At 46.7% G+C, this 14,812-nt stretch overlaps 5 protein-coding genes across 5 annotated transcripts; 2 read left to right on the forward strand and 3 right to left on the reverse strand.

The window, feature by feature from the left end:
• Positions 1 to 836: 836 nt before the first annotated feature.
• Positions 837 to 2,796, forward strand: RhiXN_01163 (Fungal specific transcription factor domain; the record flags this gene model as incomplete). Its single annotated transcript, XM_043320982.1, has 11 exons — positions 837 to 886; positions 1,012 to 1,169; positions 1,219 to 1,281; positions 1,342 to 1,591; positions 1,638 to 1,961; positions 2,013 to 2,032; positions 2,095 to 2,134; positions 2,189 to 2,226; positions 2,273 to 2,440; positions 2,511 to 2,614; positions 2,680 to 2,796. The coding sequence occupies 11 exons, from the start codon at positions 837 to 839 to the stop codon at positions 2,794 to 2,796; spliced, it is 1,332 nt and encodes a 443-aa protein (XP_043179994.1).
• Positions 2,797 to 4,359: 1,563 nt separating this feature from the next.
• Positions 4,360 to 7,413, reverse strand: RhiXN_01164 (ATP dependent DNA ligase; the record flags this gene model as incomplete). The annotated part of the gene is made up of 2 exons (XM_043320983.1): positions 4,360 to 6,939; positions 7,000 to 7,413. 2 exons carry the CDS (start codon positions 7,411 to 7,413, stop codon positions 4,360 to 4,362), a joined length of 2,994 nt encoding a protein of 997 aa, XP_043179995.1.
• A 604-nt stretch (positions 7,414 to 8,017) lies between these two features.
• RhiXN_01165 (TfdA family taurine catabolism dioxygenase TauD) lies at positions 8,018 to 9,500 on the reverse strand (the record flags this gene model as incomplete). Its single annotated transcript, XM_043320984.1, has 8 exons — positions 8,018 to 8,110; positions 8,164 to 8,259; positions 8,318 to 8,378; positions 8,432 to 8,530; positions 8,580 to 8,765; positions 8,820 to 8,939; positions 9,005 to 9,227; positions 9,278 to 9,500. 8 exons carry the CDS (start codon positions 9,498 to 9,500, stop codon positions 8,018 to 8,020), a joined length of 1,101 nt encoding a protein of 366 aa, XP_043179996.1.
• Positions 9,501 to 9,918: 418 nt separating this feature from the next.
• RhiXN_01166 (GTPase activating protein for Arf protein) lies at positions 9,919 to 11,420 on the reverse strand (the record flags this gene model as incomplete). The annotated part of the gene is made up of 8 exons (XM_043320985.1): positions 9,919 to 9,974; positions 10,029 to 10,149; positions 10,196 to 10,723; positions 10,783 to 10,885; positions 10,938 to 11,029; positions 11,074 to 11,182; positions 11,235 to 11,259; positions 11,318 to 11,420. The coding sequence occupies 8 exons, from the start codon at positions 11,418 to 11,420 to the stop codon at positions 9,919 to 9,921; spliced, it is 1,137 nt and encodes a 378-aa protein (XP_043179997.1).
• An 847-nt stretch (positions 11,421 to 12,267) lies between these two features.
• Positions 12,268 to 14,227, forward strand: RhiXN_01167 (uncharacterized protein; the record flags this gene model as incomplete). Its single annotated transcript, XM_043320986.1, has 3 exons — positions 12,268 to 12,473; positions 12,531 to 13,248; positions 13,310 to 14,227. 3 exons carry the CDS (start codon positions 12,268 to 12,270, stop codon positions 14,225 to 14,227), a joined length of 1,842 nt encoding a protein of 613 aa, XP_043179998.1.
• Positions 14,228 to 14,812: the final 585 nt, after the last annotated feature.

Here is a 14,812-nt window from a genome sequence, read left to right on the forward strand (position 1 = left end):
ATGAACTTAACACCAGGGGTTGGGTTGAATTCGGGAGCGTGTTAGTTGTTGGGTTGGGCTCGGAGGCCTATCTTTGTAAACGAGAATGGCAAGGTGGGTGAGACAAACAAGGTGCTTCGTCCCGATATAGTGACGACCTGTGGCATTCGGTGACAATACTCCGGTCAGGTAAACAAACGGTGAAGGCCGCTAGCGGAGTACGAAACACAGCGTTATCGCCGGATCCATTTGGGCAACCATACATAGAGTTAACAAATGTTCAATCATCTGGAAGCCAGCAAATATTTGGCCTGGTGAAGTAGGAAAGACGAAATCTAGCATTTACGCGTTGCACATTGATGGGGTCCTCGCGCACAGGCTGCCTGCCCGCTCATGAGTCCTGTCCCACGCCCTTTCTCTGATAATTTCAATGAGAAATTCATTTATACCACCAAAGTGTTGTGTTTGAAATGGGCCACGTAGGGGACGAGCATCACACCATATGGGCAATGCAAGCAGACTTTTCGTGATTTATGCACGCACAGGAGTGTGGTCTGAATCAAGCGCCAAATCCGTGGTTGAGTGGCCCCAATTTCATTGTACAGCCACTGATGGGTGACTGTTGTTTCGGCGGCGTGCGTGGCTTCGGCACTTACGTTCATTATAAAAGTAGTTTATCTAACATTCCGAACAAGGTCGCTACAACTTTTCGACAATGAGCGTCCTTCGCCAAGATTCTTCAAGATCAAACTCTGTTGCTTCCGATGAACAGGTTCCCATGTCACCACCCAAACCAACCACCCTTCGAAAAAATCAGGCAGGCAGTTTGCTATTTCGCTACGTCATAATGTATATTTATGCAGCTTGTATGGTTTAGGCATGTCACCAATGCCGCAAACAAAAGCGGGTGGGTTGTAAGATTTCGTAGATGAGTTGTCAATAACGGAATTGGACCGGGGCCGACTGTAGAAGTGGTGAGCATAATGACAAAGGCTAATTATCCAAGAAAAAGCTCCTGAAAGACGATTCTAGTGATGCCCGCCGACCTTGCAAATCATGTGTCCGAGCTCATGCGAACGTGATCGCAAATGCAGTTAAACGGGGCAAACCATTCCCTGCTCGTCCCGATTGCGTATATGACGGGGATTCCCCGGCAATCTACGACGCAGGAGAGACGGTAGATTTAAACGGTAACAAACTGTCTGCCTTGGTTTGACTTATTAATTATCACTTGGACAGAGAGGAATGAATTAACGGGCAAAATTCTGCTCACATCGTCTTCTGCAGGCTCAAGTTCAGTCGGTGTGTTATCCATACTTTAATGAACAAACTCGTTATGACCGTTTTTAACATTGATTGCAGAAAGAACTCCTCAGTCACCGGGATCTGCCCCAAATTTACCTAATTCACTATTCGCTCAGATTAACCAGCTAAACCAGAATACACAAGCAACTCCTGCTAGTCTCTTGGATTCGTTATGGTCGACTGACCCTTCATTTAACTTACCATTTGAGGATATAGGCGGCTACGGCTTTGTGCAACCACGCCTTGAGTCGGGAGCGGCTCCAGAAATGTTGCTGGACCTACCTCCACTCGATCTTGTCTGCAGCTTGTAGGTTGTTCAGTGACTTTGGCAACTATGTACTCATACTCTGAAGGGTTGACGTATGCTTCGAGAACTGGCCTTTTGCCCGTCATATGATTCATATGCCAACATTCAAGCAACGGGTAAAACTCCCTCCCTCGGATCCGAACTTCCCATCCATTGCTCTACTTCATGCCCTATGCGCTTTGGGGGCTGTGTATCTTCCGCAGCCGGGCGCACCATCTGAAGAAATCCAACCCGGAGAGCCTGTGCGAGGGAATATGTTCCGGACTGATGAACAAATTAGCAAAGTCTTGGAGGGTACGGCTAGTTTTGGGGAGCATCAAGCTATGGTTGCTCAAATCAAAGCGATGAACGATGCTCGAACCGGGAAGAGGTATGTTTGGGTTAAAGTTTTATGCCCTGGTAGTAATTTTGCCTATATTAGATTATTAGAGAGTTTACAAAGTCAGTATAGTATTATCGTCAATCAATTAATTGCGGAGGGGACTAAGTAATAAAAATTATAGCTATGATTATCGTTTGTTGGTGGTATATGATCCATACGCGGTATGATCCCCAAGGATTCTTCATAAAACTGGCAACTGACATCTAGTGATGTAGTTGGGCCGATCTGTGGATCCTAAGTGGCAACGCGATACGTGAGTTTTTGTATTCCGTTTGAAGAGTTCTCGATTAAGTATTTAGGTCTATCAATTCCGCTGGGGCTTTGCGGGGCGCGCGGCTACGACGAGATTTTGTGGGGTCCCAACTTCGGGGATAAGTCTTACCCGAATTTCAAGGAAAATGTGTTGCCCCCCACCAGTGACTTTATCGAACTTGAGACACGCAAACGAACGTTTTGGATGGCCTTTAGTACGTTTTCACCACTATTCATCAATTTTTATCGGAATCTGGCAACGGCATATTGCTAATATCTATATAGTTACAGACCGGACTCATTCATCTGCAACGGCTTGGCCAGCAGCGCTGGACGAATTAGACATTGGCCAGACATTTCCCTACCCCTTGGAAATTTTTGAGGCCGGGGTGAGTGCTCTTTGACATAGCCACGAGTTGTGGTTGAATTGCTTGATGCTCTGGGTCCTTTGCAGCTTTCTCCTGTCGCAAATGGTTCGCCACAGAAGTTGAGCACCCCTGACATGTTAACAAATCATCCTCTCGGATTTACCGATGACGGGATTTTGTTCCTCAAGTCGATTGAAGTGTAAGCAGCTAGGTGTCATAGACGATTCATCACGCGCTAAATTCTAGACTTGCTCGCTTCTTTTCCCATCACCTGCATTTGGTCCAACGGAGTAAAGTTTATCACGAGTGACCGTGTTCAACAATCGTGTTCGCACACGATATGTGGATGCCACAAATGTACCTGCTGCTCCAGCTTTCAAAGTGCTGGATGAAACTATCACAGCGTATCTCCAGAGCATCCCTCACAGTTTTCAGAATGTGATCACCTCACAGGGCGTGGGACTACGTGCTCCAGCATTGGCCATGCCTCATGTGCAAGTCTATCATTTTGTTACTGAGAGGAATGCTCATCATTTTTATAGAGCTCGGATATTATTACATGATCCTCATTGTAATCTGGACGATTCAAACGATTTTTCGACGCTGCAGTGCCTTTTGGCATCCCGAGCAATTTTAAACATAACTTACCAGCTACAAAGCACATCCATCCAGTTTAAACTGCTCCCCCCAGCGTTTGTTGTGAGTGGCATCTGTATGCTGATAACCTGTAGACCCCGAATATTGATAATCGTACTTTAGTTTATATGGTCGATTTCTGGAAAAAGTTTGCTTCGCAGCTATGCCCAGAGCTTGAAAGTAGCTGACTACCCAAATGCGGTAAGCAGTCTGAGGGTGTAGTCTCAAGTTTTGTGATTCTAAACTGCGTCGCCATAGTTAATATTCAGGGAGGAGGTTCGGTTCCTCAGGTAAGTTTGGCAGACCTATTTGCGTGGAAACTATCTAACGGTCACTTCCTTGCATCGAATATTTGGACTATAGTCATAGTGCCATCCGTCTCGGAGAAAGCCTAGCTATTGGGTTAAGACATGGGTTGGTATTACAAGACTTGATGGATCGAGTAGACAAGATGTACCCTTTGCCAGAGGGGGGCACCTGGTCATCTCCGAGGGTGTAACAGATTATGTCCCCCTTGCATTGTGTCTGCTCCTAGATCATCCTTGGGTATATATCATTACATATCATTGTATGCGTTCATTATGAGGTCGACAGCTAGTTCCCAACGTAACAATATGAAATCCATGTGCCTGCGAATCGGGTTACTAGATACGGCCAGATCCGTTTTCTGTCCTTCTAGTTCTTCAGAGGATTGATCATGAGGCAACCGGCAAGGGTAGGCACCTTTCTGGTGACTCGCTCGGAGCAACCCAACCAAAGGGATATTGTGCGGTTGGTTTCGGTATACAATCGGACGCTATCTGCTGATCAACTTGAGCAGTCGGCCGGGGAGACTAGTCTAAATCTTAGCCCCTGGGGTTCTTTGTGTACCTTTACTTTGCAACGTGTACAGAACGACTTTCGATACCGCTCATATAGGCTGCCTTAGTAAAACAAAGGGACTGGCAAGCACCAGGGAAGGCTCCAAACGCAAGCCCTCAGACAAGCAGAATTCTGGTTGTGTTCTCTGCGGAGGGGTCGTAATCATTTAATATATAGGCAGCAAAAAGGTTCAACTACTCAATCGGAATCGTCGCTTCATGTTAGACAACTTGCAAGATTCTACTTTTCATACAAACGGTACAAAACAGCTACGAAAGTCTTAGCACAGTATTCCACCTCATTTCCTCTTTACCCCAGTGTTCATTCCCAGTAATGAAATCTGCACGCACCACCTTGCCACGTTGCCGTACTGCCAATTCGGTTTCAACCTTCAAGTAAATGCCTTCCATGGGACCCGGATAGAACCGAGACTCCTGTTGCACCATTTTTGCGAGGGTGTCATTCGCTGGAATGGCCTTATCGGTACATATAATAGGAGTGAGTTGTATATTCGTATTGATAAGGGTAGCCTCGAGAGCCCTACGTGAAGCAAACGTGTTCGTTGCCCGATCGAACAAGTCAAATGCGTAGAACAAATCGCCCAGTTTGGAATAAGAAATGGAATGCGTAGCGGCCATCCATTCTCCATATAGAATATATCGTTCCGGGAAGGCATCATCACGGTCCAGTATCGTGTAGAGGTCCTGGCGATGAGAAGAGATCCAAGAGTCAAGCTTTCTAAATTGAGGGTGATCATGGGAGTTGACATAATGAGAGCGATTTTGGACCCGCAATTCGCGTAATGGTGAGAGCGAGAACCCCAAGTTAGCACCGTCAATTTTTTCAGTGATCACAACGAGTTCACCCGCGCGTATCGGAATGGGAGTGCTAGACGAGGACTTCTCCATAACATCGTCACTTGTAGCCGCTCCCAAGTCAAGTATATGCGCAGTTCGGGGAAATTTTAAGATTTCTGCCGGACAGACTATTTTGCAAAGGTCAATAGCGGCCTCAAAGCTAGTTATGTGCGCAAAGCCTTGAAAACCTTCTAGTTTCCACTCGGAAGGAGGCTGAAATGATCGATTCATAGAAGTCACCGCAGTGAGGACCCGGGGGCCGGGTGTCAACGTAGGGTGGGACTCACGGTCTTGAGCCCTATCAATGCATAACTGAGGTTTATAATCGAACCAAACAACAATGGGGTGTTGGGCCCAGGAAGCAAGTTTGATCCACAGCCGACGCTCTTCGGAGGTAGGATTGCATCGGTCCAGAACAGCTCGGGAACCTGTCTGTCCCGCGCGGCTTATGTCAGTCTCGCAGGTAGCCCTACTCCTAGACTCATCTTGGGAAATAATTCGCCACAAACGACCTGGACTACGTGAACCTCCTGAGTCTTTCCCAAGAAATCCCCCACGTCGCACAATTTCCTGTGAGAACCAGGACTTTCCAGATCCTGGAAGGCCGCAAAGGACTAGCAAGTCCGTGCCTAAATTTACAGAACCTTCGATGAGAAGTGGGGTTGGATGCGGCTCTAGCGTACGTGGTAGAAGAAGTTTGTTTCGTTTCCAGAGTGCGCTAACCCAAGTTTCGACGAAACCTTCTTGATGGGCGGTCTCAATGCTACCTGACCTGATCAAACGAATCGCAGCAATCGCAGCGTTTGCTGACATCGCCGGAGTGGCGTCACTTGTTGCATTCATCGGGATAGGCCCGAAACCAAACGCTGCAAGGTAGCATGCGGCAACTGTACCTGCCCTACCCTTGCCACCACCACAGTGAATAAGGACAGGCGAACCGCCGGGCTCATGGATACGTCTCAGAATGATGTCCATTTGCTCTATAGTAGGTGGCTTGTAATTGGGGATTGGGACATATGTATGTCGAACGCGAGCAACAGCAACCTGGCGAAACCAGGTATCTGGCAATGGTGTCTCCTCCGTTAAAGTCAAAATATGACGAATGCCGATATTCGGAGAAGCTAGAGCAGCGATATCATCCACATTTCTTGGGGTAGACATCAAAGCCATGTAGAACGGTATTATCCAACCGAAGAACCTAGGCAGCCGATACCCGACATACGTAGAAATCGGTCCCTTAGCAGGAGAACGGGGAAACAACCCAAGATCCGGGGTTGTTGAGAGTGCGTGTTCACCTATGTCTAGACTCGCTACCACATTGACAATGTCATTGACGTGAGGGGAAGGTATATCCTTGGCATTATTCATGGATATGACAGTGCTCTTTGGTTTGTGCGGAACCAAAGTTAATACCCGGGTTCGTGAATTCGAAGTTCGCTTTGGCAACTGACTCGAGTCAGACTCCTCGTAGATACGTTGCAGATATTGCTTCAGAGGTGCTGGCCAGGGCTGGCAAAGATAACTGCGCAACATAGAGTTCGCGGGTAGTTCATCAAATTCCCCGCTAGCTGTCTCGTCATTCAATAAACCAGTGATCATGAAAATGGTGCCCCAATCTGTAAATTCGGCAGATCGGCGGAGTTGTTTGAGGCAGTAAGACGAGATCCGATCAGTTTTGAGGTCCGTCTTTGTGGGATCACAAACGTATAAACTTAGGGCGCTACCAAAGCATAGCATAGCAAGCTTCCAATGATCGCGTTGAACAGATACGTCTCCCAGACAGACAAATCCTCGTGGGTTCGTTGGCTCAGACATAACCAAGAGTTCTGCGGCAGATTGCGCTAGGGTAAATTCGTACTGAGCAAGCAAACCGTGTATGAAAGAGGCAAGAAACTCTGTTTGAGAAGAGCTCGTCGAATCAATATTATCAAGCCCAAGGATAGTTTCGACAATCGCGAGTGATGGGTGGACCCAAATTACGCTACTTGGTCCCTGATCGGAGGGTCAATGGGATGTACCCTGACAGCTGTTGGATGGAGTACAAAAACCTACCTTGTCTATCTCGTGTTCATCCACAGATGTCAAGGTAATGTGAAATTGTTTGGGTGGTAGGCCCAGCTGGGCGCGGAATCGTTGGCCTAAGGCCCACACGACAGTAACCCAATAAACTCCCTTTCGGTTAGTTCCGAGGCCATAAATGACTGGAGATGTGTTTGTTTTTTCTAAGGCGCTATTCAATTGATCTAGCTTAGGAATGGGGTTTGATTCGCCTAAAGCAAGTGTTCCATTGGAGCGTAGTGCTTGAAGTTCGTGTTTGCTCGCGACTGTTATATGATACTCGCCTCGCTTCAACTGTGGATTCGTGTCCCCGTTCTGATCTATCAACGATTGGGTATATTCATTGGCAATTTCGTCGATTTTGGGACCAAAAACCCCAAGGTAGCCTCGACACATGCGCGTATTCATTTTCAAAAGTGTTCAAGTTGGCCGAGGGATAGTGAGTGGTAGTCATCAACAGAGCTTCTGTTCAACTGACTAGAACCCACGTGTGAATCAGTAATGACACACATTCCAACAAATGTGGTCAATTGCGGCCAAACAGTACCCGCCTTTGAATAGCCGAGTATATATAAGACCTGTGTAACTCAGTGAGCTATGGAAATTTACACCACCAAATAGCTAAATATATTGAGTTCCGGATGAAAACAAAAGAGATTCAACCAAATGTCCAACCGCAATATATGGGTACAAGCTCGGAACTTTAGTCGAATCTTCCAAACCACACGCTTCATAAGCGCGCTCGTTTGGAGGCTACTTAGTTGCTCAGGCCCCAAAAAGTACAAAGTCGACGAGTTTTAATGAGTTTTTTTTTATGACAAATAGGTTACTTAAGAGGTTCAACGACATGGCGAATACCATAGGCCTAAATAGTAAAGCTCAGCGTCCCGGCCAAGTTGGAATATTAAATGAAATCTGAAATCGTTATTTTTCACTGTACACTATACGGCCATACAAAAAAAAAACAATACTGTGTAAGCTCCCCCGGTCAACACATAAGAGACACCTAATGTTAAACAGCAGTTTCTCCCAAGTTGAACGAGTGCTGAGCACCCAAGTGCTCCCGACGAGATTTACTCTTGGGGTCAAAGTAAGGCTTCTCGCCCTGGAGACAGGGTTATTGCTATGTTCTTTTTCGTATCCAAACTGTGTGCTTACCAATGAGACAACACGATCCCCAACACGCAGAACTTTTTCGTAATCGTAAGTAGCAGTATGGTAATTGCTACGGTTGTCCCAGATCGCAACATCGTTCTATAACATCGGATACAATTTAATATTCAAGGGAAGCCAAACTTCGATTCTGATGTACCTTGTTCCACTTGAACCGAACTTGTAGATCATGGTTTTGGTGAATCAAACTAAACAAGTAACTGTATGCATTGTCTTAGCTGCTATTCAGTCTATCACCAAGTGGATGACTTACTTCAGAATGAAATCAGACTCATCCTTAGTTACACCAATAATGCGTTTGGTGAATTCCGGGTTAACGTAAACGCTCTTCCATCCGGTCACTGGGTTGGTTCTATGCATAGACTTAGTAATTAGATGCCAAGCCCCGCAGTCGAACCCACCGAATAACAGGATGAACGGCTTCCAATGCATCTCCGAAATTCCCAGGAGATCCTCTGATCTGATCCCGAACTGTATACCCGAAGGCAATGGCAGCATCTCGGAAGAAGTGGGCTTCGTGTGCTGCAGTCAGAGTCTCCAGATACTTCGCAAACGAAGGGGATAAGCGGTCATAAACTTCATATCCACTAGTACAAATCGGATCAGCTAGGAAATGGGGGGACAGGATCACGGAGACTCACGATGCCCAGAGAGTGTCACCTCCAGTCACAGATCCGTTGAACTTGGGGAGCTCACGTAGTTTGAGGATAGCATAGTCTGAGGGGATAGGCTCAAATGTGATATCCGAGTGCCATCCGCGGCTATAGATTTATGTCAAAGCCAGTGAGAATAATAGCAATAAAAAGCTTGATTGAAATAGATGTACCTAGCAAGGCGTGAAAAGTCGGGTCGAGTGTAAGATGCACGGCGTTCGCTAGAGATGACGCTGATTTCGTCCCCAAGTTCGGCATTGGTCTCCGTCAAGGGATGAACGTGGAGCTTCGAGGATTCAGGCTTTCCGGTAAGTTCACCCAATCGAGTGCCTAGTTGTTTTTGTTCCTCAATGGTGATGTCTTGGTCCCTGAAGAATGCGACACCACGCTCAGAAACTAACAGATATTAGCATGATTCAGTTGCGATTGAATGGATTAAAATGTACTCAGGACACCAAGGTCGCGGATCAATGTGTCAGAATTCTCCGCTTTTAAAAGCTGAGAGAGTTGAACGCTTTTCCCGAACTCGGTGCCAATGGTTGGAGTAACATCAATTTTGTCAAGCTTTTCAAGGGAACCAGTCGAACGAATAGGAACAGGGGATCCTGTGAGGGATAGCGATGCCAAAACTTGAGACACAGTCTTCCTTGTCTGGGTTTCAGTAGCCATTTTATTGAAAATGTTAAATGTCAGAAGTTGAGAGTTGAGGGAGGTGAGTTGGACCATGTGCTCGAACCCCAGTTATAAGCTCTTAGTAATTCCCTCAATTGCGTGATTTGTGTGCGATCAGTATTCCTGCTTAGATTTATCAAAATATTGCACTGATTCTTTTTCTATTCGTTGCCCGGCCTTGCTCGATGGAATTAGCCGGTCGGGCCTAATTAAGATTTATCTGACGTGCGATGGCGCGATTTGGGAATTTGGTGGCTATGCAGAAGTACTCAAAGGAGTAAGAATATGCTTCTTGGTCGAGATGTCCTTCTGGGAAAAGTCAAGTGATCATGTAGGCGTAATTGTATTAGCATAAATAGTGTACTACAGTAACGCACTGCCTCTAACTCCTCGGCATTATCGTACCTGACATACATCACTTGAATCCACCCCACAGATCGCCAAAAGCATCATCCTTCTTGGCTGCGGGAGCTGTAGAAAATGATTCAAAAAAGATGTCCAGACGAGTGTTAATTGTATAAGTACCGTTACCATTGGTTGACCCTCCCCATACGTTACCAAAAGGGTCCGCAGGTTGGGCTGCCGGTGCTGTTGCTTGGCTGGCCCATGGATCCTGTGCACCAAATAGAGAGTTGGATTGGGCGGGCTGTTTAAATCAGGAACAATTTTCTTAGAAATAACATTGAACATACCTGTTGGGGCGCGCTCCCAAAGTTGCCCCACATGTCATTCGCGGGTTGCTGTGGTTGCTGTTGAGGTGTCCAGCCTGACTGCACCCCCCACAGTCCCACTCCAGTTGCACCCATCATACTTGTGCTTTGGGGTGCAGCCTGAGGTTGTACTGGTTGCCCAAAACCACCTAACCCCCCCAGGGCTCCTGTACCTCCTACACCTGTGGAACCGGACGCGTTCCCTGAAGAATAAAGTGATAAAATGTCGGACTTGGTATTCTTGGGGGGTTGGGGTTGCGCTGGGGGAGTAGGAGCATGGAAGTCAAGACTAAACAGATCATTCTGAGGTGCTGCTGGAGCCGGAGGCGCGACTGGGGCAGCAACTTGGGCCTGGGGTTGAGATGCTTGAGGAACAGCGGGGCGCGATGTTCGAGAGGCAAGAGAGGTGGATAGTAGATTGTGCTGTTGTGGATTTCTGGATACCGCAGGAGGCGAAGGAAGCGGAGGGGATGCTACTGGGGCCGGAGCAGCAGGAGCTGGTTCAGGTGCCTGAGTCATTTAATATAATTAGACCCTTAGTTCTCAACGGAATTAGTGATAAGGCGCACGTTCGCCGAGGATCCATCCAGCACACTTGGATCGGATGGGGGAGGTCCTTCCATCGCCCAGCGCCTTGATTCATACTTGGAACGAATAAAAGATTCCATTTTACTGATTAACCGTAAGCTAATATTCCCGTCGATTACGTAGTGGGACGACTTACTGATCGGGGGGTTGGTGTCCAGGTTTCAAATGTGCTTCCCAGTACAAATTAGCTCGTCGATTTCCCCATTTTTGGATTGACTTGGCAATAGTCTTGTCAGTACTTGCGACCCATATTGTCAAAAGTAAAGCATTACCGCCATCTGCTCGGGGGTCCAAACATCGAGGTCCACGGACTTTACTTTGCTAATATGGGTTCCCATACTACGATGGATCCCAGAACACCGAATACAAACGAACGCGCCACTACAGGAACGTGTCAATCGAAGCCCTCCTTTCCCTGGGGGACAAAACGTACATGTTCCAAGATGCCCATCTCGCATCTAATGAGATCCCAGTATAATTAATTCGAAAAGCAAAGAACAAAAAAATCGAGCCCACCATTCTTTTTGCAATCGGCACACAGTTTATTATCAGGCTGTTTGACTAGCTCACGTAGTGTGCGCGCGTGCCTCTCCGTAGTTTGCTTGTCTTGCCGCGACATTCCAGAAGTGATACAAACTTTAAAGCAGCGTTAGATCGTAGCTTATTAGTATTGTTACTTTTAGTCAAGTAGATTTTCAGACAAAAAGTCAATCGCGTGTACGGTGGCGGAAAGAAGCCGTGACGTTCCCGGCGCTAACCATCGCTCCAAAGTCACGTGATATATGTTACCATTCTTGACTATCATGGATAGAAAACCGATGAATCTATTAACAAAATACATGTGTACCAAGGGGACATTCATGATATAGTAAGAGCACATTTTATTACACATACGAGATCTTGAAAGTTTCCTTTGTATGAAAATCGAAGGGGTACAAGCCATGCGATCATAACTGATAAAGGCAAACAAATGGATAGTTTGGTATCCAACATGCGGCAGCTTTCTAAAATAACAAAGCCTACTTAGGAGTAACGCCCAGATTTCCTGCTTGGGTAAAAGAACTTGTCTTTCACTTGAAGAAGAACGTGGCTAAGCACGTAGCCACTTGGGCAAATTTATATAGCTGGAGGTCAAGGTGCGAGCCAAGTCATCTCGACCCCATCCCCGCTGAATTTGAGTTTCTCATAATCGAATCAGCATGCATTCAAGATCGGAAAGCAACGCTTCTGAGCTCAGAGACGACTCGAAATTCGATGATACAAGTATGCCTTCAGAAACAGACATCGACAAAAGTCATCCGGTAGTAATTGGGTAATTAGTATTCTTTCGTGAAATGTTATAAATAATATGTTTATGTTTAAATGGGGTAGATTGTTTGGCTCAGATAATGGAGATGACTTGAAGAATAGAGTAAGAACAAATACAATTGATCCGACGAGACCATATGCGCTGTTAACCAGTCCCAATGCACTCCCAGTTCTTCGAGATCCTATGCGGCAGCAATGCTCCAACAAACGGAGCCGGGTCGAGCTCAGTCCAACGTGGACAGCTATCAATTGACAAATACTCGGACAGAAACATCCAAGTATGGAAATTTCCGTCTCTGCACGAGGGGACGTGGCTAGAAAGGGCGGAAGCCTTTTTGTGCGTTACAGCCCATTTGAAAGCTTGGTGAGAGTCTTGTAGCAGAATGAATATAGATCAACTTGATTTAACCCATACTCAAAGCAACGGGAATCTCCAAGGCGTAGTTTATGCCTATGGTCTAGATGATGACGAAGACGATGATAGTAACGGCGCATTTCAATTATTTCGATCTCTAATGGGTGACGACACCCTCTCAAAATCAACCATTACCATATCGAGCGATCCAGGCGAGCCTACCATTGATTTAGAAAACATGCCACAAGACATCCATCGGACCATCCTATCAAGACTGACTCGGGATACATGTTTCAACCTTATTGATCAATTTTTGGAGCCGAATCTCGCCCCCACGCTCTGTGAATACCAGCGCGAAATCACAGACAAGAAGTTCATGGGCAGTACCACCGCAGGCCGCCTGTTCGAGCAAAAGATGAAAGATGCACAAACGATGATCGAACGCGCACTCGGCCATATTCATGGTAGGCCCTTGAGCCCGCCGGCTCCTTTTTCGCCGATATCGCCTATGCCCCGTCGTCGGCCTATAGCTAAATTGTCTGGACTTGCGAGCGAACTTGCTCAGGCCCGGCGACATTTTGACGAGCTGCAAGATGCCTACGCCGCGTTGGAGAGTAATTGTGCCGAACAAACAACCCAGCTGAAGGAGTCGGTCCTTGAGCTACGCACCAGGGATGATAGTTTACGGGTTGAGAATGACAGTTTACGGGCCGAGATAAACGCGTTGAACGCTACCCTCAACGAACTCCGGCCAAAACCTACGCACAATCAGGTGGTTGGTCGAGTAAGTACCCTTTCTTACCGCATACAGCCAGCCTAAACATATTCAATGGATGACTTGACAGGATAACGCTGTCCAGACTGATCCGCCGCCCGAAGAGAAGCCTACTCGGAGCGACATGCAGGCCGAGGCTTTATCACTGAAAACTCAGCTTGCTGAATCGAGATTGGCGGAAGCAAAGGCAATCAAGGATGCCGCCAATCTTTTCGAAGAATTAACCAAGGCTAAATCGCCTCTGATGGAGGTCCAAAGGGCGAATGCTGAACTCAAGAAAAAGGTTGGATTGCTTGAAAAGCAAGCGGAAAATACGACCAAAACGATTGAAGCGAAAAAGGACGAGGTGGAAAAAGCAAAATCAGAAGTGACGAAACTGCAATCGCAGCTTAAATCCGCGAGGGAAGAACTAGAGAAGGCGCAGCGTCAACTTAAGGAGTCTGCTGCCGCAAAGTCGAAATTGGAGGATGAAAGATCGAAGGCGATCAGCGTTTCCGAAAGTGCTCTCAAGGCCAAAGAAAACGTCGAGAAGGAGCTTGTCGTCGAAAAGGCCCGAATCGGTGTCTCCAAGAATGAGAGTCAAAAGGAGATCGATCGCTTGAAAAAATCCATTGCAGAGAAGGAGTCTCATATCGGCGAGATCGCTAGGGCGGCCAAGGTTTGGACTCTCGCCTCGGCCGAAGCCAAGAGTTTGAAAGAAGAACTCAAGCTTCTTCAAACCTGCGCTGATGCAAGGCAACGTGAAATTCAGACCGAGCTTTGTGAAGTGCGTGACGAATATAAGCGAGCGACCATCGAGTGGGACTTGGAGCGAACAAGACTCGATTCTTCGATTTTGGCTTTAACTCAAACTGGTGAAAAAACCAGGAGCGATCTCGACAGAACTATCGAGTTTAAAGATAAAGAAGCCCAGGGATACGCGAAGAGGATCGCGGAGCTAGAGGAGTGGGGAACCAGAGGTGGGATGCAATCGGGCGTGACTGTATAATAGCGTAGTATTGGTATGTAATACATGCATGGCCGTGCACACTTTAAAATCTTAGTTGTATGAATCTGATTGTACTGAGTTTGAACAATATCCAAATAGGGGGTTGTCTAAGAATATAATACAAGCTGCACTAATACCCACCTGCTTTAAAAGATGAAATGAACACAGTTATCCCCAGAATAAATATTACGATTGAGAAATCATCTAACAAAATCCCCCCAAGCTTCAATCATATAAGTAAAAGAAGCACCCGGGGTGGTATGGGTCGACTTACTTTAAGATACTTCATGCTATGGGTTATTATCGAAGGGAGGGGTTGTGGAAGGTGGGGGATTACCATGCCGAGAACACCTGCAGGTTCGGTCGGAGTCGGATCGTAAAAGATAGACAAGGAATGGAGAATTAGTTGTAGCGTGATGAACACTAGTGTAAAAGGCTAAAAGTATTATCATGTATTAATTTATGTCCAGCGGAAACATCAATTGCCTCACCATTGGATGCACACCAAAGGAATCAGATTCTCGTCGAGCAAGCATCGCCCATCGCGACCATAGGGAACTCGAGGATGAGGCTAGCTCATCTCCC

The sequence above is a fragment of the Rhizoctonia solani genome, chromosome 4 (genome assembly GCF_016906535.1).
Source record: "Rhizoctonia solani chromosome 4, complete sequence".
In the NCBI taxonomy this organism is placed as follows: Eukaryota; Fungi; Basidiomycota; class Agaricomycetes; order Cantharellales; family Ceratobasidiaceae; genus Rhizoctonia; species Rhizoctonia solani.